This window comes from Paroedura picta, chromosome 2 (genome assembly GCF_049243985.1).
Source record: "Paroedura picta isolate Pp20150507F chromosome 2, Ppicta_v3.0, whole genome shotgun sequence".
NCBI classification, from domain to species: Eukaryota; Metazoa; Chordata; class Lepidosauria; order Squamata; family Gekkonidae; genus Paroedura; species Paroedura picta.
Window position 1 is genome coordinate 257317 of NC_135370.1, and position 26999 is coordinate 284315.

Here is a 26999-nt window from a genome sequence, read left to right on the forward strand (position 1 = left end):
GAGTCCAGGATATCCGCCACCTCGTGGTGCTCCCCCCCCGGCAGGACCTCGGGCGCTGGCGGGGAAAACACGGGGTGCCAAACGTCACCGTCCGGAGTTTTTTTTAGAAGGCTCACGTGAAAGACGGGATGGATGTGCCGGAGGTTCTTGGGGAGCTTGAGCTTGACTGAAACTTCGTTGATCGGGGCCAAGACCTCGAAAGGCCCCAAAAACCGAGGGCCTAGCTTCTTGCTGGGCAAATTCAACCGTAGGTTCCGGGTGGAAAGGTAAACTCGATCCCCCGGTCGGATCTCCTCAGCTGGTCGTCTCTTCCGGTCGGCGTCCTCTTTCTGCGCTGCCTTGACTTTGTGGAGCTGCTCCTGCAGCGACTTCCAGCAGCTCCCGGCACGCTTCCCCCACTCGCGAAGGTCGGCCGATTCCCGGGCGGGGACCTCTCCAAGCTCCGGGAAGTGTCTCAGGTCTGTCCCGTAGACGACGGCAAAAGGCGACATCTCCGTGCTGCTGTGGTCTGCGTTGTTGTACGCGAACTCGGCCAGGGGGAGCAGGGGCACCCAGGTGTCTTGATGATAGGAACCGAAACACCGCAAGTACTGCTCCAGTACTTGATTAACCCGCTCGGTCTGCCCGTCCGTCTGGGGGTGGTAAGCGGAGCTCAGCCCTTGCTCGATGTCTAACAGGCGCAGGAAAGCTTGCCAAAACCGGGACACGAATTGTGAGCCCCGATCGGAAATCACCTTGTCCGGCAGCCCGTGCAGTCGGAACACGTGATCCAGGAACATCCGAGCCAACTGTGAAGCACTGGGGACACTGGCGCAAGGAATGAAATGGGCCTGTTTGGAAAATAGATCTACCACCACCCAGATCACCGTTTTCCCCTTGCTGGGAGGCAAGTCTGTTATAAAGTCCATGGAGATCACTGACCACGGCCGGGTCGGGACCTCGAGCGGGTGCAGCAGACCTTTCGGCTTGCCAACCCCCGGCTTGCAGGTCAGGCAGACAGGACAACCACTGACGTAAGCTTTTGTGTCCCGCCGCAGACTGGGCCACCAAAACCGCCGCCGGGCCAACTTCCAGGATTTTACGAAACCGAAGTGCCCGGCGGTCTTAGCATCGTGGCAGAGGCTGAGGGCTTCCCGTCGTAGCCCTTCCGGGACGTAGACAGCCTCCCCCCTCCGCCAGAGACCGGAGTCCAAAATCAAAGAGTCCCGGAGCTCAGCCAGCTCCTCGTCTGTCCCATAGGCTGCCACTAGGCGGTCTCGGAGCGGGGCGGTCGCCGGGTCGGGCTCCCATTCCTCCCTGGCCCGCCGCCTAGTGACGACCCCCCGTCCCAGCTGCTCCTCACCAAACACGGACCTGGTGCAGGGAGCGTACCCCTCCCCATAATGCGGCAGACGGGAGAGGGCGTCCGCGAGGAAATTCTCTTTGCCGGGGATGTGACCAAGCTTGAAATTGTACCGCGAAAAGAACTCCGCCCACCTCATCTGCTTGGCGTTCAGGGATCGCGGTTGCCGGAGCGCCTCCAGATTCTTGTGATCTGTCCAGACCTCGAACGGCTCCTCTGTTTCCTCCAGCCAATGCCGCCATTCGGTGAGGGCGAACTTAATCGCAAACGCCTCCTTCTCCCAGGTAGACCAGTTCCGCTCCGTTTCGGCGAATTTTCGTGAGAGGTAGGCCGCCGGCCTCAGCTGTCCCGCCTTGTCTCGCTGCAGGAGAACCGCCCCGGCTGCTGCGTCGCTGGCGTCGACTTGTACCACCATCGGCTGGGTTGGGTCGACGTGCAGTAGCGTGGGCTCAGACGCGAAAGCTTGCTTGAGGGCCAGGAACGCTGCCTCCGATTTCTCATTCCAGCCGAGCGCTGCGCTGGGCCGCGTGGCGCGAGGACCTCTCCCCTTGGTACCTAGCAAGTCCGTGAGGGGAGCCACTACGGAGGAGTATCTGGGGATGAAGCCTCTAAAAAAGTTAGCAAACCCCAGGAAGCTTTGTAGCTGTTTCCGGGTGCGGGGCCTTTCCCAGGCCAGCACCGCCTGCACCTTCTCGGGGTCCATAGCTATGCCCTGGGCTGAGATGCGGTAGCCCAAATAGTCCAGGGAGGGACGGTGGAATTCGCACTTAGCCAGCTTCACGTATAGGTGGTTTGCCAGCAGGCGCTTTAACACCTCCCTCACCAGGGTCACGTGCTCTTGGGGATCTTGGCTGTAGATCAGGACGTCATCCAAATAAACCACCACCCCCTGAAACAGAAGGTCCTGCAACACCTCATTAATTAGACTCATGAAAACCCCAGGTGCCCCGCTTAAGCCGAACGGCATCACTTTAAATTCGAATTGTCCCAATTGACAGTTAAACGCTGTTTTCCACTCATCCCCCTCCCGGATGCGTACCCGGTAGTACGCCTCCCTTAGGTCCAGTTTAGTGAACAGAGTCCCTTTGCCCAGCCGGGCCAGCAAATCCGGGATCAGCGGGAGGGGGTAAGCGTTCCCCGCTGCGATGGCGTTGAGGCCCCGGTAGTCCTGGCACAGCCGTCGGGACCCATCCTTTTTCCGGACGAACAAGACTGGAGCTCCCATGGGACTGGAAGCGGGCCGGATGAAACCTCGGGCCAGATTTTTATCCAAAAACTCCCGGAGGTCCTTGAGCTCACCCTCACTCATCTTGTAGATGCGCCCTTTGGGTAGTACCGCCCCCTCTGGGATGTTGATAGCGCAGTCCGTACGGCGGTGTGGGGGTAGCTCGTCCGCTTCCCGCTCGCTGAAGACGGCTGCGAGGTCTCGGTACTCTGGCGGGACCTCGGGCTCTGGTTTCTCCTGCTGCGCCGCCGCCGCTCCCCTGGGACGCGCCGCCGTCCTCTTGTGGCTGTAATTCTCGTGGGGGACCCGATGCCGTGCACCCACCGTCAAGTCGAACTTCAGGGTCCCCGCCCGCCAGTCCACCACGGGGTTGTGTTCCTTCAGCCAATCCAGGCCCAACACCGCCCGATATCCCGCTACGGGGACCTGGATCAGCCACCGCAGCTCTTGGTGGTCCCCTATGTGGATGGCGATAGGACCCACCTCCTCCCCGAAAGGTCCCCCCTGAATCGGGCTGCCGTCCATCTGGACGAAAACCAGGGGAACCTTCCGAATGCGCTTCGGTAGCCCCAAAGCCCGGGCTATCTGGGGGTGGACCATGCTGTGGTCGCATCCAGAGTCCAAAAGAGCCTCCCCCACCCAACTTAGTCCGTTCTCCGGGTTCCGGAGCTCTAAAATTACCACGTTCGGAGGTCGCGCCTCATGCTGCAGGGGTTTTCCCTCGCACCGCGGGACCTGCTGCCCGGCGCCGTCTACAGCAGGTCCTGGCCGTTTCCCGTCGCCTGGGCGCTTCCCGGTTCGTTGCGGAGGTCCTCCGCCCGGCGTGCCTGCTGGGGGCGTGTCGCACCTCCCCCCTGGGAGAGCCCGCGGTCCTCCCCCCCTTGCCGTTGGCACGCTGCTGCGAAATGTCCTGACCCCCCGCATTTCAGGCACAGACCTTCCCGGCGTCTCCTTTCCCGCTCGGGGTTCGGGGGTCGTTTGGGGCGAGAGTTGTCGGGGCCCGGTCTCGGCGCCTCGGCTGACCCGCCTTTGGCCTCCCGGGGGGGTGCGGCGGCCCAACCCAGGCTGGCTTCCAGCTTGGCGACCACAAAACACCACCCCTCCAGTGTAGACAGATCTTCTTCCGTCCCCTTGATCACGGCCCATTCCCTGAGCTTCGGGTTAAGGCCCTCCCGGAAGTACTCGATTTGGGTCTCCTCGTTCCAGGAGAACACCTTGCCTGCTTCCCTCCGGAAAATGTCTATATAGTCCATAACCCCCCTAGTACCCTGTCGAAGTCCCTTGATCCGACTCTTTGCCTTGTCCTCAGCCTGGGGGTCCTGGAATCGTCGGCGGAGCGCGACCACGAAGTCCTGCAGGTCCCGAGTTGCCGGGTCGCCGCGCTCGGCCAACCCTAGGTACCACTGACCCGCCATGCCCTGGAGACACGATGCCACCCCCCAGACCAAGTCCTCGGAGTCCTCATACCGGTCTCCATACCTCCGGGCATGCGTCAGCGCGTGGAGGAGGAACTGCGGGAGGTCGTCCGGCGTCCCGTCGAAACGCGCCTTAAGCTCTGGGGGGGAACGTTTTGGAGAGTAGTCCGACCCCCTCCGGATCCGGGATTCTCGGCGTCCGCCGTCTCGTCCTGCTCCGCTCCACCGGCTACCAACTTGCCCAACGACGCCGTGCCGCTCCCTGCCTTGCACGTCGCTCCTGCGTTGGTCCGGCTCTCGCCGCCCCGTCGGCTCACCCGCTCCCCCGAGATCCTCTGCTATCTCGCCTCTCCGCTGGCCGTCTCGCCTACTCGGGACTGAAAACTGCTCCGGGTCGGGGTCCGGGGCCCGCTCACCAGTACCGGGCTCGTCCTCGTCGCTGGAGACGTCCTCACTCGACGCGATCCCCTCCGCCGTTGTATTACCAGTCCCCCCGGGCCCGGCCCGAGCTTGCTCACGGGCTTCAGCTGCCTGCAAGCGCCTGGCCAAGTCCGCCATGGCCCGCCGCAGGTCCTCTAGGGATTCCTCAGGTCCTACCGGGCGAAGCGCCTGCCTCAGCTGGGTGTCCCAGGTTGGGGCCAACCCCCCAGACCTCGGCGCGCTCCCCGCCGTGCTTGGGAAACCCATGGCCCGGCGCCTTCCCTTGGCCGCCGCTGCCGAGGGTCTCGGGGTCCCGGACAGCTGCTCCTGGCCCCCCGATTTTCGGAGGAAATCTCCCGGGGACATTAAACTCATGTTCCCGGGGTTCGTGGGGGTCGAGACCGCCCCGTTGCTTGAAAACGCCATCTCTGGATCCGTCCCGATAAGCGCTCGGATGCGATGCCGACCCTGGAGTTCGGTGGGAAGCTCTTACGATGTCGGGAACCCGCTTGCTAACTGAAAAACAGGGTGCCCCTTTGAAGAAAACGTCACGCCAGGCCTGGTGAACGGTACAACAGGAACAAGCTTTATTTCAGCAACGTGGAGTCCGCTGGTATGGAGTAAGAGCTTCCACCGAACTCCAGGTGGAAGCTCCCTTTTATACAAAACCCACCTCCTTAGGCTGTATTGCCCCACCCAGTACTTGCGGAGGGAACATGCTGATACAATCATGACTCATGCACATATGCGAGGTTTTCCGGGGTTCCTGATGGCCCATTTTCCTGGAACAAAGGGCCATCTCCGGGCCCTTGTCAAAAGGTGGAGGGGGACATTGAGGTTCTTTAGCGGCCATTGCCACCTCAACGATCGGGTGGGGCGCCCAGCTGCCGGCTTGCCTATGATCACCATGCCCTACCTCCGTGATCGCGGCCGCCTCTGATGGCGGGGTTCGGTCCCGTTCCCAAGCCACCAAGGACCGAACCACGACACTTCCATGCCCAGGGAAATGACAAGAGACACTTTGGGGTTGGGAGGCGAATTTCCTCTAGGACAGACTGGCCAGGGATTTTGGGTTTTGGGTGGGGAGGGGCATAATCTGGCCATGAAATTGGGGTCACTGTGGTGGACAGGTAGTTGTGAATCTACTGCATTCTGCAAGGGGCTGAACTGAATGACCCTGGAGGTCCCTTCCAACTCTCTGATTCTAGGGTGCAGGGACCTACTGAATCAGGCATATGCTGGCAATGCTAGGAAATGGTAGTTTTTTACCTTATGATCCCCCGTCAGGCAATCAATCTCAACTTCAGAGCAAGCAGCACCATAAACCCAGTAGGGGATAGGATGGCCTTCTCCTGTCTCCCAGTTCATATAAGTGGCATAACCTCTGATGGGAGAAACAAATCAAATTATTTAGATGCTAGGGGTTCACTCAATAAAACATTTCCCAGACTTTATGTGATAATATTGGCATGTTCTATGCTGCTCCAGCATCATTTATTTTTATGTATTTATTTAATTGAATTTGTAGGTCGCCGCTCTTGGCCCAGCCAGTTCGCAGCGGCTAACAATGTAAATATAATATTTAAAACATAACAGTAGTTATGCAGCCATCAAATCCCCCGCCCCATCCACCATTGTTTCCATATTACGCAGAGCATTTTAGAGGGGGAGCGGAAGTCCTTCTTCCCAACCAGCCTCAACCAGCTGCCTGGTGGAAGAGCTCCATCTTGCAGGCCCTGTGGAACCGTGCCAGTTCCCTCAGGGCCCTTAGGCCTTCCAGGAGCTCATTCAGCCAGAGGGGCTTCTAGTGGGCCAGGGACCACCGACCTATTAGAATTTACAGAGCAAAGAGACCTGTGAGGGGCATAGGGAGTTAGATGGTTCCTTAGAGATGTTGTTCCCAGACCACAAGTGGCCTCAAAGCTCAGAAACAGAACCGTGAACTTGATCTGGAATTCAACTGGCAATTAATACATCTGCCCCAGCACAGCCTGGATGTGGGCTCTCCACAGTGTTGTGGTCAGAACCCTGGCCACTGCACTTTGCACCCGGTGAAGTTTCCGCGTCAAGGCTAAGGGCAGGCCTGCGTAGAGCAAGTTACAGAAATCTAGTTTGGAGATGACTGTTGCCTCGATCACCATGGCTAGGAGTTCCAGGGCCAGGTTGGGTGCTAGTAGCCTCACTTGGCGTAGATGGTAAAATGCCAGCTGGGCTACTCTAGTGACCTGAGCCCCCTGTCACGTGCCCTTTCAAATCCCCTCTCTGAGCCTCCTGCTCGTTCCCCCCCCTTTTTCCTGTTCTCCCCTTCTTCAGGTGGGCTCCACTTAGAGGTGTTAAAAAACATAGTCGCCCTGATCACTACCTTCCTCCCCCCCCTCCTTTTCTTTCCTCTCTCTGGGTGGTGGGATCCGGTGCTCCTCTTTGAAATGTTAGAAGCAGGAGCAGACCGTCCAGCCTGCTGGCTCCAGCATTTCACACCCGGCTGGCTTCAAACACTTCCTCTCTGGAAAGGGTCTTTTCTGGCTATCCTGTTGGGGGGGGGGGAAGGTCTGCTCATGTGCCTATAAAACCTGGGTCCGATCTAAGAGCAGTGTTGCAGTCAATTTTCCCATATTACATGTTGCCTTAGCTGAGTGATCGTCTGTATGTCCTGTCTTCAATAAAACCAACTTTCCGGGTGTCGTTAGTCACTAGGCTTGGATATCGAGGAGGGGCCCGCAACTGCACTATCTTTTGGGGTTCGTGAAACCTCCACTGTAATGGAGGCATAAAGAATTGCACCCAAATTTCTGAGGAAGAGTGCTTGCACACGAAAGCTCATGCCCTGAATATATCTTTGTTGGTCTTAAAGGTGCTACTGCACTCTGATTTTATTGGACCCAAATTTCTGGCTGAGTGCAAGCTCTCCAACTGCACGCCGTCTCGGTCAGGAAAGAGCACTTCCTATTCTGGCCCTTTCCTACCCAACCACAGGACCTCCGTCTGGGAAGGGTCGAGTTTCCACCGGCTTTGCTTGAGCCAGACCGTCACAGCTTCCAAGCATCTGGCAAATGTTTCTGAGAAGGAGTCAGAGCAGCGTACTGATGGCAACTCATCCCAGTGCTGACTAGCTGAGCCAGAGGGCACATGGAGATGGTGAATACTGTGGGGGAGAATATTGTGCCTTGTGGAACCGCACAATGGGTCAAGTGCCAAAGTTTCCTCCAAGAATGCCAGGAGCTGATCCGCTGCAGCCCTTTCAGCCACCTTTCCCAGGAGCACCAAATGCAAAACTGGTCAGCAACTGGCTGGATCACAGGGACTCCGTGAAGGTTTCTTTAGCAAGGGACGAACCACTGCCTACTTGTCTCCCTGGAAACTCTCCCAAAGTAAGAGAGAGATTGATGATCTCACGGGGAGGACCCAGATTCTCTACCAGATTCTCTATCCTCCTGTCACTTCATTTGAGTATCCAGGAAGGACAGGGATCTAGAGCAGTGGTCCCCAACCTTTTTCTGGCTGGAGACTGGGGGGGGAGAGGGAGGATCAGGGACCGGGGGAGAGAGAGGGAGGTGCGGGCACCGGTGCTGCACCGTGGTGGGGGAGGGAGGCCCCCACTGGTGTGCCGGCGCCTCCCTCCCCCCCGCCACGGCCCGGTACCGAGGACTCAACAGCCCAGTACCGGTCCACGACCCAGGGGTTGGGCAACACTGATCTAGAGGACATGTGGTTGCCCTTACCAAACCCAGCAACTGGGCCACTTCAGGTAAAGAAAGCAGCTGAAGCCATCAAAGTTATCCTCCCAAGGTGGCCAAAAGGGTCTCCAGCTTCCTTCCTGTATCAACCGTGGAGAGAAGGTTGTGGTGGAGCAACGAGATTTTATCTGTGAAATAGCTTGTCAAAGCCTCACAACTCAATTCCAATCAACTATTATTTTGGCACCTTCCTTTGAGGGCAGTAATGGACTGAACTACCCTAAACAACTGGGCAGGGAGTGATCTCACAGATGGATTGGATGTGACATAAAACTCAGCTTGGTGTAGTGGTTAGGAGTGCGGACTTCTAATCTGGCAAGCCAAGTTTGATTCTGTGCACCACATATAGCCAGCTGGATGACCTTGGGCTCACCACAGCACTGATAAAGCTGTTCTGACTAAGCAGTAATATCAGGGCTCTCACAGGGTGTCTGTTGTGGGGGAGAGGAAAGGGGAGGCAAATGGAAGCCGCTTTGAGACTCCTTCAGGTAGAGAAAAGCAGCATATAAGAACCAACTCTTCTTCTTCAGTGATCTCAGGGCTCTCTCAGCCTCACCTTCCTCACAAGGTGTCTGTTGTGGGGAGAGGAAAGGGAAGGTGATTGGAAGCCGCTTTGAGACTCCTGGTAGAGAAAAGCGGTGTATAAGAACCAACTCTTCTTCTTCTTCAGCCACTTTCACTGCCATCTCATATGCCCTCATAAGCATGCAATAGGATTTTCTTCCAGCCTCATGGCGAGATAGAATGCTCTCACAACCTCCACACCCACTTTAGCCATCTCACTTCCCTCTTCCTCTTCTTGAGCTCCTCGGAATTACAGGGGGCCAGTTTGGGGCAAGGGTGGAGAGGGCATCAGGGAGTGATCTGGAAAACTTGCCAATCCTCCACCAAATCTGTTAACAAGTTGCATTGAATCCTGCAGAGCTTTCAGGAAACCATCTAGATCTTGTTGGAGAGGTCTTGGGTGATCCTGCCCCTGAGGAGCCTTGAGATAGGTTGTCCGCAAGCTCTTGAGCCTGTTGGAGCGTTCGAATAGTTTTTCTTCCCGATGGTAGTATCACTTCCAAGGCAAATGGAATTCTCCAAAAATATCATATAACACTCAATATGCCAGCAAATTTGGAAAACTCAACAATGGCCACAGGATTGGAAAAGGTCAGTTTACATTCCAATCCCAAAGAAGGGCAATCCCAAAGAATGTTCAAACTACCGCACCATTGCACTAATTTCTCATGCTAGCAAAGTTATGCTCAAAATCCTACATGCTAGGCTCCAGCAATATGTGGACCGAGAACTTCCAGAAGTACAGGCAGGATTTCGAAGAGGCAGAGGAACTAGAGATCAAATTGCCAACATACGCTGGATCATGGAGAAAGCTAGGGAGTACCAGAAGAACGTCTACTTCTGCTTCATTGACTATGCTAAAGCCTTTGATTCTGTGGAGCACAACAAATTGTGGCAAGTTCTTAAAGAGATGGGAATACCAGAGCATCTTATTTGTCTCTTGAGAAATTTATATGCAGGTCAAGAAGCAACAGTGAGAACTGAACATGGAATCACTGACTGGTTCAAAATTGAGAAAGGAGTTCGGCAAGGCTGTATACTGTCGCCTTGCCTATTTAACTTGTATGCAGAGCACATCATGAGAAATGCGGGATTAGAGGAGTCACAAATTGGGATCAAGATTGCAGGGAGAAATATCAACAACCTCAGATATGCAGATGATACCACTCTAATGGCAGAAAGTGAAGAGGAACTAAAGAGCCTGTTGATGCGGGTGAAGGAGGAGAGTGCAAAAGTTGGCTTGAAACTCAACATCAAGAAAACAAAGATCATGGCATCCGGCCCTCTCAATTCCTGGCGAATAGATGGGGAAGAAATGGAGGTAGTGACAGATTTTATTTTCCTGGGCTCCAAGATCACTGCAGATGGGGACTGCAGCAAAGAAATTAAAAGACGCTTGCTCCTGGGGAGGAAAGCTATGGCAAATCTAGACAGCATCCTAAAAAGCAGAGACATCACCCTGCCAACAAAAGTGCGTTTAGTCAAGGCTATGGTATTTCCAGTTGCAATGTATGGCTGCGAAAGTTGGACCATAAGGAAGGCCGAGCGTCAAAGAATTGAGGCTTTTGAACTCTGGTGCTGGAGAAGACTCTTGCGAGTCCCTTGGACTGCAAGGCGAACAAACCGGTCAGTCCTAGAGGAGATAAACCCTGACTGCTCTTTAGAAGGCCAGATCCTGAAGATGAAACTCAAATACTTTGGCCACCTCATGAGAAGGAAGGACTCCCTGGAGAAGAGCCTAATGCTGGGAGCGATCGAGGGCAAAAGAAGAAGGGGACGACAGAGAATGAGGTGGCTGGATGGAGTCACTGAAGCAGTAGGTGCAAACTTAAATGGACTCCGGGGAATGGTAGAGGACAGGAAGGCCTGGAGGATCATTGTCCATGGGGTCGCGATGGGTCGGACACGACTTCGCACATAACAACAACAACAAATCTTATCTCTTTGGCAATTAGGATCTGTCGCAAAAAATAAAATTGTGCTCTTTTCCATAATGTATCTGCTGGTAAGTCTCGAAAAATTTGTGCTTCTTGATCCACCAATTTCAGTGGCGTCTCCCGATGCTTTTTGAGTAGATTGTTTCTTACAACCTTACTGTCAAAGCTAACAAAGATGTCTCTTGGTTGTTTCTTGTGTGCGGCCGCCTTTGAATAAACTCTATATACTTTGTCAATCCGGATCTCTTCCTCCTCTAGATAGTCTTCCAAGCTTTCAGTGATTTCCTTCCTCAGGTCTGTTTTCCCAAATTCTTCCGAAACGCCTTTGATTTTTACGTTCCTAACTTTGGATTCTACTTCCAAGACTTCGAATTTGTCTTCTGCCACTCTCTCCCGCTCCTGCTGATTAATTTCCAGATGTTGGATTCTCGTTTGGTGTGTTGCCAGTTGAGTTCTGTTTTCATCAACTACTTTTTTCAAACCATCGATTCTGTCTGAGAGCTCTTTCTTGGTGTCTTGAATCTCCTTTTGAACTTTTTTGAATGCTTCCAATATCTCTGAATTGCCCTTGCATAATAGGCGATACATCTGTGCATTGGTTAGGTTTTTGATGTCACCTTCCTTCTCTCCTACTTCTGTTCCCCCAATCTGTTTCTCCCCCCCCCTGCTTTTGCCTCCTTCCTTGCTTAAGCCATCTCCTTTTTCCTAATCACAGATCACGGACAGGGCGTCTCGTGAGAGTTCAGGAGTTCAGGAGTTATCAGTCAATCTCCGTGTTTTGTCAACAACTCCCGCTGGGCTGAAAGAGCCTCTTGTGGCGCAGAGTGGTAAGGCAGCCGTCTGAAAGCTCTGCCCATGAGGCTGGGAGTTCGATCCCAGCAGCCGGCTCAAGGTTGACTCAGCCTTCCATCCTTCCGAGGTCGGTAAAATGAGTACCCAGCTTGCTTGCTGGGGGGTAAACGGTAATGACTGGGGAAGGCACTGGCAAACCACCCCGTATTGAGTCTGCCAAGAAAACGCTGGAGGGCGTCACCCCAAGGGTCAGACATGACTCGGTGCTTGCACAGGGGATACCTTTACCTTTACCTTACCCGCTGGGCTCTCTTAAGCTCTTTCTTTTGTTTATTTTAATGAGTGTATTTAGCTGGTTTGCTTCCCCTCCAAGGAAAGAATTCCCTTGCGAATTGGTTAGGAGGGGAGAAGGGGGGCTAGTGCCTGGCTTTAGAGAAAGAGAAAGCGAACAGAGAACTCACAGTCTTTGTGCTGGTAGTTCGCCAGACTGCTGCTCCTTGTGTTGATTATTCAAGCTGGGAAGAGATAGCCTGAGAAGAATGCAGGATTTTATGCAGCTGGTCGTTTCAAGATTAGAAAGTTGTTTTTGACAGTGGCGCCATTAATGCCCCGAATACAAGCAGCGGTGATCCGGAGAACTTAGTCTCCACAGATCTGTAGGACCCTCAGGATGCCGTTCCCGGCTCCTGGGGCGACCAGCGAACGAGATTTGCACACCTCGCTCAGGTTTGCCAGGTGCTTCTGCTCCTGGCCCTCTGCTTGGTTCGGGAGCCCATTACAGAATGGGCTAGCACGGCGTGAGGGCCTCGTTCTTGACTGAAGCCTACCTGAGGCTGACACACTCCACTCCTGGAATCAACAGTACTGGGAGCGCCTTGTAGGTATAAATAACCTGGACCATTATTGCCACCACCACCCCCAGCGGAGGCCCAAGACTGATGGAGGACTGAAAACATAGGTGGAGCAAGATCTTTAAAGAGGAACAGAACAGAAAAGTGTTGAGTCATGGAATGAACATTTATCATGGTTGTAAGTTGGTTCCCATTTAAGGGTTCAGATAAGCCCTGACTATCGCTAGAAAAAACAGGGTTGCACTTATCTGTAACTGTTGTTCATTGGTGTCTTATGTGCAGACACACATTGGGACTGCACAAGCACAGGCCGGCTGCAGAAGTATAAAGCTCCTATAGGGGGCACTCCCAACCCGTCTGAACCATGAATGCGCCAGTCTTCCCACCTGATGCCTCACGGGTTCCCTTCCCTCAGCTCTGACATGCCGCTGCAAGCCTTGTGACAACACGAAGCAGAACCAGACAAGTTTGGTCAAGGTCAACCCAACAAGACACCACAAGATCACAGCAGGAATGGAGGGAGGGAATGTGTGCCTGCACGCAAGATGACAATGAACAATGGTTACAGGTAAGTGCAACCCTGTTTTCATCATCCGCCTTGCGCTGCAGCCCCACATTGGGATCTTCATGAGCTCTTACCCTGGAGAAGGGGTGAGCCCTTAGCCAAACAAGGACTGGAGAACTGATCTTCCGAAACGGTATTCTCTCTATCCAGAAGGCCCAGAGCATAATGCTTGATGAAGGCGTCCTCTCAAGCAGCACAAGAGATCTCTAGCATTGGAACCTTATGGAGAAAAACTGTGGACGAGCCAACGGCCTGAGCAGAATGTGCACGGATCCATAGGGGGCAGGACAACCTCGCTGCGTTGTAAGCAGACCGGATTGCAGAGACAACCCATCGGGTAATGGAACCTGCTGAAGCAGATTCCCCTTTTCCAGGGCACCCAATAACAAACAAATAAAGCTTTAGACTTCCCGAAGTCTCGAGCCCTATCTAAGTAGTAAAGCAAAGCTCACTTCACATCTAAGGAATGGAGGGAACGTTCTGAATCTGAGGATGCATCAGGGTATAAAACTGGGGGGGAAACCTCCTGGGCTAATCAGAACTGGGAAACAACTTTGGGGGGAAATCCTTTGAGAGGCATAAGACAACTTTACCAGGGAAGAACTGTACATAAGGTGGAGGGCAGCTAAATACCCAACCCGCCTGGCAGATGTCACTGCAACCTTCATAGAGAGGGCCCCCAATGACACCAACATCTATTATTATTATTATTATTATTATTATTATTATTATTATTATTATTATTATTATTAGTTGTTGTTGTTGTTGTTGTTGTTGTTGTTGTTGTTGTTGTTGTTATTGTTAGGTGCGAAGTCGTGTCCGACCCATCGCGACTCCATGGACAATGATCCTCCAGGCCTTCTTGTCCTCTACCATTCCCCGGAGTCCGTTTAAGTTCACACCCACTGCTTCAGCGACTCCATCCAGCCACCTCATTCTCTGTCATCCCCTTCTTCTTTTGCCCTCGATCGCTCCCAGCATTAGGCTCTTCTCCAGGGAGTCCTTCCTTCTCATGAGGTGGCCAAAGTATTTGAGTTTCATCTTCAGGATCTGGCCTTCTAAGGAGCAGTCAGGGCTGATCTCCTCTAGGACTGACTGGTTTGTTCGCCTTGCAGTCCAAGGGACTCGCAAGAGCCTTCTCCAGCACCACAGTTCAAAAGCCTCAATTCTTTGACGCTCAACTTTCCTTATGGTCCAACTTTCGCAGCCATACATTGCAACTGGGAATACCATAGCCTTGACTAAACGCACTTTAGTTGGCAGGGTGATGTCTCTGCTTTTTAGGTTGCTGTCTAGATTTGCCATAGCTTTCCTCCCCAGGAGCAAGCGTCTTTTAATTTCTTTGCTGCAGTCCCCATCTGCAGTGATCTTGGAGCCCAGGAAAATAAAATCTGTCACTATCTCCATTTCTTCCCCATCTATTTGCCAGGAATTGAGAAGGCTGGATGTCATGATCTTTGTTTTCTTGATGTTGAGTTTCAAGCCAACTTTTGCACTCTCCTCCTTCATCCGCATCAACAGGCTCTTTAGTTCCTCTTCACTTTCTGCCATTAGAGTGGTATCATCTGCATATCTGAGGTTGTTATTTCTCCCTGCAATCTTGATCCCAATTTGTGACTCCTCTAATCCTGCCTTTCTCATGATGTGCTCCGCATACAAGTTAAATAGGCAAGGCGACAGTATACAGCCTTGCCAAACTCCTTTCTCAATTTTGAACCAATCAGTGATTCCATGTTCAGTTCTCACTGTTGCTTCTTGACCTGCATATAAATTTCTCAAGAGACAAATAAGATGCTCTGGTATTCCCATCTCTTTAAGAGCTTGCCACAATTTGTTGTGCTCCACACAATCGAAGGCTTTAGCATAGTCAATGAAGCAGAAGTAGATGTTCTTCTGGAACTCCCTAGCTTTCTCCATGATCCAGCGTATGTTGGCAATTTGATCTCCAGTTCCTCTGCCTCTTCGAAATCCTGCCTGTTCTCAGTCCACGTATTGCTGGAGCCTAGCTTGTAGGATTTTGAGCATAACTTTGCTAGCATGAGAAATGAGTACAATGGTGCGGTAGTTTGAACATTCTTTGGCATTGCTCTTCTTTGGAATTGGAATGTAAACTGACCTTTTCCAATCCTGTGGCCATTGTTGAGTTTTCCAAATTTGCTGGCATGTTGAGTAGCACTTTTACTGCATCGTCTTTTAAGATTTTGAATAGTTCAACTGGAATGCTGTTACCATCACTAGCTTTATTGTTGCTCAGACTTCTTAAGGCCCATTTGACTTCACATTCCAGGATGTCTGGCTCCAGGTCAGTAACTACCCCATTGTGGTTATCAGGGATGTTAAGCTCGCTCTTGTATAGTTCCTCTGTATAATTTTGCCACCTTTTAAAATCTCTTCTGCTTCTGTGAGGTCCCTGCCATTTTGGTCCCTTATCATACCCATCTTTGCATGAAACATTCTCTTCATATCTCCAATTTTCTTGAAAAGATCTCTGGTCCTCCCCATTCTATTGTTTTCTTCTATTTGTTTTTGCACTGTTCATTTAAGAAGGCATTCTTATCTCTTCTAGCTTTTCTCTGGAATTCTGCATTCAGTTAGGTGTATCTTTCTCTTTCTCCCTTGCCTTTCACTTCCCTTCTCTCCTTAGCTATTTGTAAAGCTTCCTCAGACTGCCATTTTGATTTCTTGCATTTCTTTTTCTTTGGGATGGTTTTAGTTGCTACCTCTTGTACAATGTTGCGAACCTCCGTCCATAGTTCTTCAGGCACTCTGTCTATCAGATCTAATTCCTTAAATCTATTTGTTACCTCTACTGTATATTCATTGGGGATATGATTTAGTTTATACCTGAGTGGCCTAGTGCTTTTCCCTACTTTCTCCAATTTAAGCCTAAATTTTGCAACAAGAAGCTGATAATCTGAACCACAATCATCTCCTGGTCTTGTTTTTACTGACTGTATAGAACTTCTCCATCTTTGGCTGCAGAGCACATAGTCAATCCAATTTCTGTGTTGACCGTCTGGTGATGTCAATCTGATTTCTGTGTTGACCGTCTGGTGATGTCCATGTGTAGAGTCGTCTCTTGGGTTGTTGGAAAAGAGTGTTTGCTATGACCATTGTATTCTCTTGACAAAATTCTACCAGCGTGTGCCCTGCTTCATTTTGTACTCATAAACAGCATAAAACATCATAAAAACATCAAAAAAATACATACATCAAAATCCCAAAATGCAGAGAGCAATGGTGGCCAAAACAATAACTCCCCAGGGACTCAATGCCTTGGCACCAGCCAACAGCCAACACTCTTATATAGACGATCACCCAATGAACCCAGGCATGGTCCAGCACCTATCCCAGGGACTCTAGGGAGCCGGGAGGTGACCCAATCTCATAACCGCAGGTTTCCACCCAGCCTCAACTAAACGCCTGGTGGAAGAGCTCCATCTTGCAGGCCCTGCAGAACCTCAAAAACTCCATCAGGGCATGCAGCTCTTCTGGGAGTTCATTCCACCAGGTAGGTGAAAGGTCAAGGTCAGGCTGGTCAAGGCCAAGCGCACCACCAGCAAATTCATACTCACAAAGCAAAGAAGAAGAAGAAGAGTTGGTTCTTATATGCCACCTTTCTCTACCCGAAGCAGTTACCTGCTTATCCCCCCCCTCGCCGCAGAGCATAAGCTTGGTGTAGTGGTTAGGAGCACTGACTTCTAATCTGGCGAACCATGCTTCCCCACATGCAACTAGCTGGGTGACCTTGTGCTTGCCACCATTTCCTGAAGCAGTGAATTTTAAGGCTTGGTGTCTCTGCTGTGCAAGTCCATACAAGTCCCTTCAACATACCTGCCCCAGCTGGTTGGACCCCCACAGGCTAATCCTGAAGGGATGACAAGGCTGTCCAATCATGAAGCAGTGGATTCTCAAAGCTATTTCACGTCATGAAACATCCCCCCCCCCACCCATGGTCTTGATTCAAATTGGGCCCTCATGTGCCTGATTTCTAAAGGAAAAGCATTTGGGTGGGGGCTCCTTCCATGGAATATCCAGAATCCCATCTGTGTGAGTCAAAAGCCACACAATCTGAACAAAGGGCATCTGTGATCCCCAAAGGCAGCAATTTAAAAAGGGTTAAAGCATTCCTTACTTGAAGTATCCAGTAGCTGAGAGGCAGATGCTTTCCTCAAAAGCTTTTTTAGTCTGCAAGAGAAACACCATTCAATGACAAACAAATGCACAAACTAAAGCTGTGTGTGTGTGTGTGTGTGTGTGTGTGTGTGTGTGTGGAAAGTGCCATCAAGTCACACTCAATTTATAGTGATCCCAACAGGGATTCCTGGGCAAGAGATTGAGCAGAGGTGGTTTGCCAATTGCCTTCCTCCACAAAGTTGTACTTGGGAGACTCCCCATCAAGTATGGACCCTGCTTAGCTTCCAAGATCGGATGAGATTGTACTATACTGTATCTTTTCACACCCCAACTAAAACTGGGGAAGACCTCATTCCACTCCACCCTTTTTTTGTTATTAGCATTAAAGTAGGAGGTGAGTATCAGAATCCCCAGGTTTTCTGCCATGGTTTAATTCTGTTTCAATTATTTCCTTCAGTTGCTTATTAAGGGGTCACTTTGACCTGTCTTGCCCTGATGTAACACAGACACTCTGGTTTGACACCCCAAGGTTGTTTCCTGCCACTATGTTTTATGCCTCCCTATCCTCCTTCCACATTCCTTCCCTTCCCCTACCCCATGGTTCCCAGACCCGTTATTCCAAATGGCCAAATACTTATCTCTATGTTTTGACTTCTTTGAACTGTGCCTGGTTCGAATTCCCAGGGGAGGGGGAGGAAACCCCTATATTGCTTGCTCTATGCTTTGTATCTCAGTCCTGCCTATGCATTCATTGTAGATGCTTTCATTTTCCTTAAATAAATAAACTTTCATTCTTTGAGGTTCCTTATTTAGAAATTGAAGCTTCTCACAGTGAGAAAGTATGGACCTTGAAGAAGACCTTTACTTTCTCCTTAAGAATTTTTAGGGGAAGTCTTCATTTGAGCTCTCAGTTCTTCTAGCTTAGTGCAACTCAGAATTAAGTGAATGCCAAGCCTGCACAGATGACAAATCATGAATAATCAGCATGCAATCAATGTGCTTGGGGGACTGACCAATTTGCTTGTAGCAGGCTTTTGCAGAAAGTCAACATGTGAAGGTCAGGGGTCAGGCTAGTTCCCCAATGTGTTGATTATCCAGCTGTTGTCTGCACAGAGCAGTAATTAGAGATACAAAGACCGAAGGGGGAAATGGAAAGAACTGAAACATAACACCTACCCACCATAGATTTTCCAATGTTTCTCATGGAAAAACTGGAACTTTTGCAGAGCACTGGAGAAAAACCTTCTATAAAATATTTGCTGTTTTGGAATAAGTGATATTATTTGTAAAAGAAAGCTGTACTCAAAGTGTGTGGCATGAGGATTCTCATGTAAAATAATCTATGGCATTACATCAGTGGTTTTCAACCCTGGGGTCGGGACCCCATTTGGGGTCGTCTGGCCCCTTCCCCGGTGTTGCCAGGTTGCCCGCCGCCACAGAGGCGGGCAGCAGCATGTTGGGGCGTGTGGTGATGGTGGTGGGCGGCAGGCAGCAGCAGTGGAGGCGGGTGGTGTCAGCGGAGGCAGGCAGAGGTGGGTGGAGGCATCAGAGCCATGGCAATGGCTGTCTCCACACCGCCTCATAGAATAATAGAGTTGTAAAGGACCTCGTGGGTCATCTAGTCCAACCTCCTGCACTATGCAGGACTCTCACATCCCTATCACTCATCCCCTGTAACCTGCCGCCCCCTTGAGCCTTCACAGAATCGATTGCCTTGTTATGTCCTTGCGTGTGCACATGGGTTTTCAGCTCCCCACTGGCTCCTTCTGCAGCTGCCCAGCCTGCCCAGAGAGTTGCGCCAGTGCCTGCCGAAGAATGCGCCAAAATGCTTCACTCAGCTCTTTCAGAGTTGGCAAGAAAGCGACCTCCTCCCCCTGCAGGTCCAAAGTCGCCCCATCCCACCTGACTCCGTTCGGCAAGCCCCGCGTGCTCTGCAGCAGGGCTACCGCAGAACCCCCACCCCCATCCCGGAACGGTTAAGGGAGAAAGGAGAGAAGCGGCAAGCCAGGGAGCAAGACCCAGCCCGTAGCAGGACAGCAAGCAATGTGGATGCAGTGGTGGGGGCGGCAGCAGCCCCCTCCCCTGGACAGAGCCCTCAGTGCCCTCCAGTCACCTCCTGCAGGGGGTCGCCCATAGCCACAGCTGGGGGGCGGGGCAGAGGAAGCGCCTCTGCAGCACTAGCTGGCAGCTGGGTCCCCACTGGATTTCGGTGCCTAAGCTGGGTTCGCAGCAAAGAAAAGGTTGAGAACCACTGCCTTAGATAATGAAAATCCCTGTAGGAAGACCAATATGGTGCACCTAGTATTTTAAGAGCATGTTTATTTAGCTGTGATTAACTGCATCCACAATTCACATACTAATATTTGTTCAAATCGTTCCAATTTTTTGTATACGTGCTGCTGAACAAGCACGACTATTCTTTGTTTGATGACAATGCACTGCTGGGGCTCAATGTTTTCGATACTACAAAGTTTCTGTGTTTCTAGCTTCAATAATCCAGATGAGTCTGAACTTCTCAGAGCCTGGAAGCCAAGAAAGCGCAGCCTTCCTTGATGCTCGGGTGGGAGACCCCCAGGGGAGCCCCAGGATTGCTGTGCAGAGGAGGCAATGGCAGAATGCCCCTGGTTCTCTTTAGCCTTGAGCACCCCGTGTCCATCTGGAGGCAGCTGCGACTTGACAGAGCTTAAATAGAATCATTATCCGTTCTGATGACATGAGTCTGCTCCTGCCAAAACAACACACCCTCTCTCGTTTGCTAGGAAATATTTATTTCCTCTAGTTTTTGGATGATAAATATGCTAAGATCCATACGCTAAGGCAGGGGTAGTCAAACTGCAGCCCTCCAGATGTCCGTGGACTACAATTCCCAAGAGCCCCTGCCAGCATTCGCTGGCAGGGGCTCATGGGAATTGTAGTCCACGGACATCTGGAGGGCCGCAGTTTGACTACCCCTGCGCTAAGGTAACACAGTGCAAGCAACTTGCTTGAAGCTATCTCTCTCTAGGATGGAGTGTAGTCACTCCATCTAGGTGCTTCTAGAAAACGGTTGCATTTTATGTTTAAAAGCTCATAAATCTGCCAGACAGTACAAATCTTGCATGCTGAATTATAAATAATGCCTTTTAAGTTGTTCAAGAATTAAAGTAAGTTTATGGCCGATAAGGACCTATGCACATGTTTCAATTACTATCAGCCGAGTTTGGGATTTTTTCTATCCCCGTAACTTTAAAATTTCCCCAAATTGTATATCTATAATTGGTATCAAAGTAATCGAAAAGAGAGAGAATCCAGCAGCAGGGGATGAGCCTTTGTACATTACTGCCCACTTCTTCGCATACTGATCAAAGTAAGTAGAACGAAGAGTCCAGTAGTAGGCCATGTTCCAAGACGCCAATCATAGCAAGAAAAGTCACTGAGGTGGGGGATGCCACTGGGACGGGTGAAATGTCTGATTCATGGCCATTCCCAGATTGTTTCTGTATTCTCAACCCCCCTTCTGCAAATGGCTTTTAAAACAACAAATGTGTAATTTGTTGTCTGATCCCAAGAAAGCAAAGATGAAGGCTAACTCAGTGATGCTGCCCCAGTATGCTTTGCCCCAGGTTTCCCAAGTGCCTGGGCTCAGCAGGGAATTCCCTACTGCAGGACTAACCTCCTGCCCTCATTAAATGGAAGAATGGGAGGAAAAACAGCCTCTAGGAATTTCCCTGAGTCTGGCAAGTGCTCTGTAGAGGGGTCACTAAACATTCCTCGAGCATCACCTAGAAAGGATAGGATCGTATCCAGCCTTTACCACCATTCCTTGGCACCACCCCCACCATCACTAAGATAACCCTGTGATTCTCCTATTCCATTTTGCTGGCTATTGAGGAACCACAGTGGCATGTAAATGACAACTGTCTTATGAGGTAGGGTTGCCAGCAATTGTTGGGAGATGAGGGGTGGGCGGGAGCTGCCCTCCGACCCCTCTCCCTTGCTTTATATGGCCTTCCATGGAGTCACCAGTCTCTGTAGAGCTCTCCTGTAGAAACAGCGCTGTCCTATCCACACCTGGTTCTGGATAAGCTGGCCATGAGTGGCAGAAGTACTCTTTAGACTTCTTTCTCTTCTTTTGAGTGCAACCTGAACGGGGACTGGATCTGCTTGAATTAATGTAACTTTACATTTTTGCAATACAGATCTTGGGAGATTTATTTACATTTCTATGACTGGACAAACTCTGCTATATTCACCAAAAATCCCCTCGTGGTCAAGTGCTGTTGTTGTTTTCTTTGGGGGGGGCGGGGGCTTTGACCACACAGTGCTCCAATTGACATCAGGAGCACCCAAACATACAGCACAGTAGAAAGCAGCCAACAGAGCAAGCACTTCTTGCGGGGTTCGGTTAGAACTCTGCCTGCCAGAGGCTGATTCTGATCATCCGTCTTTTCTCAACTTTTCTAAGCTTTTCTCACCCTTTTTACTGTTGGGAAACCCCTGAGACATTCTTCAGTCTTCGGGAAACCCCAGAAGTGGTGCAATTGTGCAGAATAGGGTTGGGAAGCAGAGCTGTGGACATGCCCGGCCAGCTCCTCGGCAGGCAGGGCCTAATGCCGTAGAACCCCATCTCCTCCAAAGCTGCCATTTTCCACAGGGGCTTACCCAGTCTTCCCATTTGCCTGATGGGTTTTCTTTAATGATTGGCTCCAGGCGCTTCCAGAGAATTTGGCAAGCCTTCTGTAGGAACAAGTGGCATGGAAAAGCAGGATGAATATATCACAAGAATAAGATCTGGTTTTCAATTTATAACATTACCTGGATGCATTACCTTTGCAAAGGGAATTGTTATAAGAAAGCCATAAACTGCTTTTTACTGAAATACACAGCAGAGAAGCAGGAAAGGAGAGGAACCTGGAGAGATACTTCATCTGATGTTTAAGATACAGATGGGGGCTGGACTTTACCTGCTGAATTTCTGCCCTTGGAAGAGGTTTGTAAGGCACAGAAAATCCTGGCAGTACTGTTTTCTACCATTATGGAAAACCAGAAACCGGGGGTGTGGCCAAGATGTCGTCCTGAGAGGATTGCAGTGCAATCACTGAAGCCTGACAGGGGCCAATTGTGGAAGCAATTGGCAGAAAAGAGGAGGGGTACGCAAACCCCACCTCACCTTTCTACCCAGGAAGTCCTAGGGAACTCTTGGGGCCGTTTCCAATCCTTTAGGGAGTTTATCTCCCCGGATTACAGGCTGTCAGCGTTTCGGGTCAAGAGGACGACCGCCATATTTTATCTTGGACTAGTCGTAAATAACCTTCTAAGCCTGAAACAACCAGCTGATCCTGCATTCTTCCCAGATCATCTCTTACCAGACTGACAGGAGCTGGAGTCTGCGAAAGTAAAGAATGTGAGTTTCCTGTATGTTTTCCCACCAGCCCTCCTCCCCCTCCTTAACCAATTTACAAGGGAATCCTTTCTTTGAACGGGAGGCAAGCCAGATAAATACACTCGTTAAACAAACAAAGAGAGAGCTTAAAGAAAAGAGAGACTTTAAAGATTTGTTGGAGAGAGTTCAGTGGGGGACGCTGACTTGATACGGAGATCGACAAACTGATAATTTTGGATCGCTCGTGGTCCCGCGAGACCTCACGAGACTTTCTGTTTATAATCTGTGACTGCTTAGAACTATGGAAAAATTAACTAAGGCACAGCTTTTTCATTTGTTATGCGAAGGGAACTCAGAGATACTGAAAGCAGTCAACAAGGTGGAAAAGGAAATCCAAAAGACTAAGGAAGAGCTCTTAGACAGAACCGACAGTTTGAAAAAAACATCTGATGAAAACACAACTCAGCCAACAATACATCAAACGAGAATTCAATGTCTGGAAGTTAATCAGCAGGAGTGGGAGAGAGCTAGGAACGAAAAAATCAAAAGCACCTTGGAAGAATTTGGGAAAACAGATTTAAGGAAGGAAAGCACCGAAAGCCTGGAAGTCTATTTAGAGCAGGAAGTGATTCGGATCGACAAAATAAACAGAGTCTACTCAAAGGCGACTGCACGCAGGAAGCAATCAAGAGAGATCCCTGTGTGACCTGACAAAAAGAAAGAAACACAAATACTTCAAGACCTGCCAACAGATACATCATGGAAAAGAACACAATTTCACCTTTTGCGACCACCTGAAGAATGTGATGAACAGTGGAGCATTTACTTGGTCTCTCTTAGGAAAGGCAGCAGTAACCTTTAGGTTAAGGCCGATATACGATGGGAACTGACTATATATTATTTGGGAAAATAATAGATTGTACCCTTATAAGTATTAATTACTTGGCTATTTTTTTCTTCTTTCTTTTTTCTCTCTTCTTTAAGATAATAACAGACTATACCTTTATATGTATCAATAATTATTTGCTCATCTGGTTGTTTCTTTTTCTCTTTCTTTTTGTAAGCGCTTATATATAACAAAAATAAAAATATTAACAAAACAAAACAAAAAGAAAACCAGAAACCACTTTATTCCAGAATAGTTTCTTGAATTTCAATGACACCTCAAAGAAGACTATTATGGACAATCCATAAGGATAGATTGAAGTGGGTAGCAGTGTTGGTTTGAGGTAGCACAACAAAAATAGAGTCCAATATCACCTTTAAGACCAGCAGAGATTTATTCGAGGTGTGAGATTTCAAGTGCATGCACTCTTCCTCAGACTAAATGAACAACCATCATAACTGTAGAGATATTATTATTATTATTATTATTATTATTATTATTATTATTACTTAATTTGTTACCTGCCACTCCCAAGCAGGCTCGTGGTGGATTACAGGTATCCAGTTAAAATTCCCATTAAAAACCCATTAAAATGGACAAGAGATATATGGCAAAAGCAAATTATAGGGCAAATTTGCCTTTGCCTTATATCTCTACAGTTATGGTTGTTCATTTAGTCTAAGGAAGAGTGCTTGCACTCAAAAGCTCATGCCTTGAATAAATCTTTGTTGCTCTTAAAGGTGCTACTGGACTCTATTTTTATTATGGACCATGTAGTTGGAAGGCTACAGTTTAACTCCTCAGGATTCATCCACTGGATTCATCCATCAGACTGACTTCTAAATAAGTAGGGTACAGTTCTGAAATAGTCACAGGAAAAAAATGATTTCCCCTCTTAGTATTGCTTTTAGCAGTGGAATTTAAGACTGCAGTAGCTGGACAGCTATTATGGACAACTACTGGCTAGTACCTGTGACAATGGGCAATTCTTTTCTTAATACTCATTTCAATTTCAATTTTGCAAAAATCTCTCCATATTTTAAAACAGCTTGGTCCACCTATCCTGATTGTTGTTGTACTAATTTGTTTGATTTGTGGTTAAACTGAATTTTTCTTCTTGTTCCCCCCCCCCATATACTTGGACACTGGAGGTTGCTGTTTCATTTTCATATACTATTAGGATACTTATAGTGTTTAATTCTAGTGTAACCCACCTGGAACTTTTAGGATGGGTGGGATTTAAATGCTCATAACAAAATGTAAATACCATGAAATAAGAACATAAATGAACAATAAATAAGCAGTGGCCCAACCCAGGTGCCACCAGAACACCAGAAGTCCTCCCACTGCTTCCTTCCAAGCACCAAGAATACCAAGGGCCATTCCGCACTCGTTCAAAATAGCACAATGGTTACAAATTGAAATTGCTACTGTTTTGCTGTTATGCACAACGTCGTTGACAATCTGCAACACTCCTGAAACTGATCCGCAAAAAGCACTTCGTTGTAGCGCTTTCAGGGAAATCCCAAAAAGTGGATTCACCCTCTGGAAACTCTTGCAACCAATCTGCAACACTAGTCCCTCCCCAGAGCTGTTTTAAGTCACCAAGCACCAAGCAACACACAGCCCTGTTTGCTGGTTTATTTTCCCTTTATTTTTCACTCTATTTTCGGCCGAAAATCGTGCCTGTGCAGGGGAGGGTATTTTGTTTTCACTCAGGGGGAGCGTGGCAATGATGAAATGGCAGCTCAAACACCACATGGTAGCTAGATGGGTCTCTCCGTTGCAACGAATCAACGCAGATTCGTTGCAACGTATGTGTGTGTGTTTTTTTTAAACCTTCCTTAAAGGGAAAGGGGCTTTTGGGGATCATGATAACGGCCGCCCATTGGCTGCTTGACAGCCAGGGGCGGGACAAAACTTCCTGGCTAGCAATTTTTGCCGAGACCGGAAACCTGTGGGAAACAATAGAAACGCAACTGGATTCCACTACAAAGGCAGGTATGCATAACGACAAATTCCACAATTTAAAATGGCATTTTTTCGTTCCGCAACCAATTTGCCACATAGATCCTGGTGAGGAATGGCCCCAAGTATCCCTGCCACAGACAGAGTGTTCCTTCTATGCCCTGTGGATAACAGCCACTCGTGGGCCTTTGCTCCAGATGTTTATCCAATCCCCTCTTCAAGCTGACTGTCATCCCCTGTCTCCCAGTCTGCTCTAGAACAGTGGCTTCATGGCATAAATCCTTCTGCCCATTTTCCCACTCCCCACCCCGATTTCTGGTTTCTCTCTCATCCTGCTGTTTATTGCTGGCTAGTCTGCATCTCCATCCCCCCCTCCCCCCCACACACACACTGGAAGCTCCATCTTATCTTTTAGCGTCCTTGATTCAAATGGGTAACCATGTTGGTCTGAAGTAGCACAATAATATCAGAGTCCAGTAGCACCTTTAAGAGCAACAAAGATTTATTCAAGGCGTGAGCTTTTGAGTCCTTGGTTTGCAAGGAAAACTGACTGGAGCCAGCTGTGTGTAATTTAAGCCCTGGGAACAGAAACGAGCTTCGGGCCTACGGAATCATTCTCTCGTGTGAACCAGATTTTCCCATCTGAATCTCTGCCCCTTCTCTGCCATTCTTTTCAATAAAGACTGAATGCCTGTTCACTGAATGCCTTTTCACTCTATGGAGCTATGCTGGATTTCATCAAGAGTCCTGGTTCCTGACAGACTATGCAACAGCTACCATACAAACCTCAGAAGTATCAAGCAGTAGACATTCACAATAGCAAACTCTTTTATCAGCCTTACTATCTTAAAAAGAGCCTCTTGTGGTGCAGAGTGGTAAGGCAGCAGACATGCAGTCTGAAAGCTCTGCCCATGAGGCTGGGAGTTCAATCCCAGCAGCCGGCTCTAAGTTGACTCAGCCTTCCATCCTTCCGAGGTTGGTAAAATGAGTACCCAGCTTCCTGGGGGGTAAACGGTAATGACTGGGGAAGGCACTGGCAAACCACCCCGTATTGAGTCTGCCATGAATACGCTAGAGGGCGTCACCCCAAGGGTCAGACATGACCCAGTGCTTGCACAGGGGATACCTTTACCTTTACCTTTACCTATACCTTTACTATTTTAAAGGAAGGATTCAAGTAATTAAGGAACCTGACAAAGGAGGAGCTGTTGTCTTCATGAATAGATCAGACTACATCCAGGAGGCTTTAAGACAGCTCTCAAATGCCACCGTTTACAAACAACTGGACTCAGGCCCTACACAGGAATGCAAAAAAGAACTATGCAAGATTATCATTTTAGCCACCATGGATGTGGAATCCCTGTATACCAACATCCCACACAAAGATGGATTACAAGCCATTAGGAATACAATTTCTAACAACACCATAGATGACATAGCCACCAAACTGTGCCACTTTCCATCAGAACTGTGCAAAGTTCCATCAGAACTGTGACTAGCCCAAAGTCACTCTGCTGGTTGCAGGTGGAAGAGTGGAGAATCAAACCTATCTTGCCAGGTTATAAACTGCAGCTCTTAACCACTACACCACAGCTGGCTCTCAACTTAATCTCAATTTTTTTAGTAGCTAATACTACAGGATCAATTCCAGAGCATGTTAGAGACGCTTAAGCCCACGGAAAGCAGTAGAACATATAACATATGTTGTGTCTATAGACCTGTTGAAGTCCAAGCTTGAGGACCAAGGCAGGATCATAAGCCTGTAAAGCCTACAGACCAGTGAGTCTGACCTCTGTTGTGG

The 26999-nt window shown here is 49.5% G+C and overlaps 1 protein-coding gene across 4 annotated transcripts in view; it reads right to left on the bottom strand.

Annotated features, from left to right (window-relative positions):
• Nucleotides 1-26999, bottom strand: part of AOX1 (aldehyde oxidase 1) — a 143022-nt gene that overhangs the window by 18476 nt on the left and 97547 nt on the right. For 3 of the 4 annotated variants that reach the window (XM_077319115.1, XM_077319114.1, XM_077319117.1), the window contains exons 29-31: nt 21624-21698; nt 16981-17033; nt 5672-5786 (exon numbers count right to left, since the gene is read on the bottom strand). In XM_077319115.1, the coding sequence (XP_077175230.1) occupies nt 5672-5786; nt 16981-17033; nt 21624-21698 (243 nt within the window). The remainder of the gene's footprint in view (nt 1-5671; nt 5787-16980; nt 17034-21623; nt 21699-26999) is intronic. The other variant, XM_077319116.1, reaches the window with a different exon arrangement.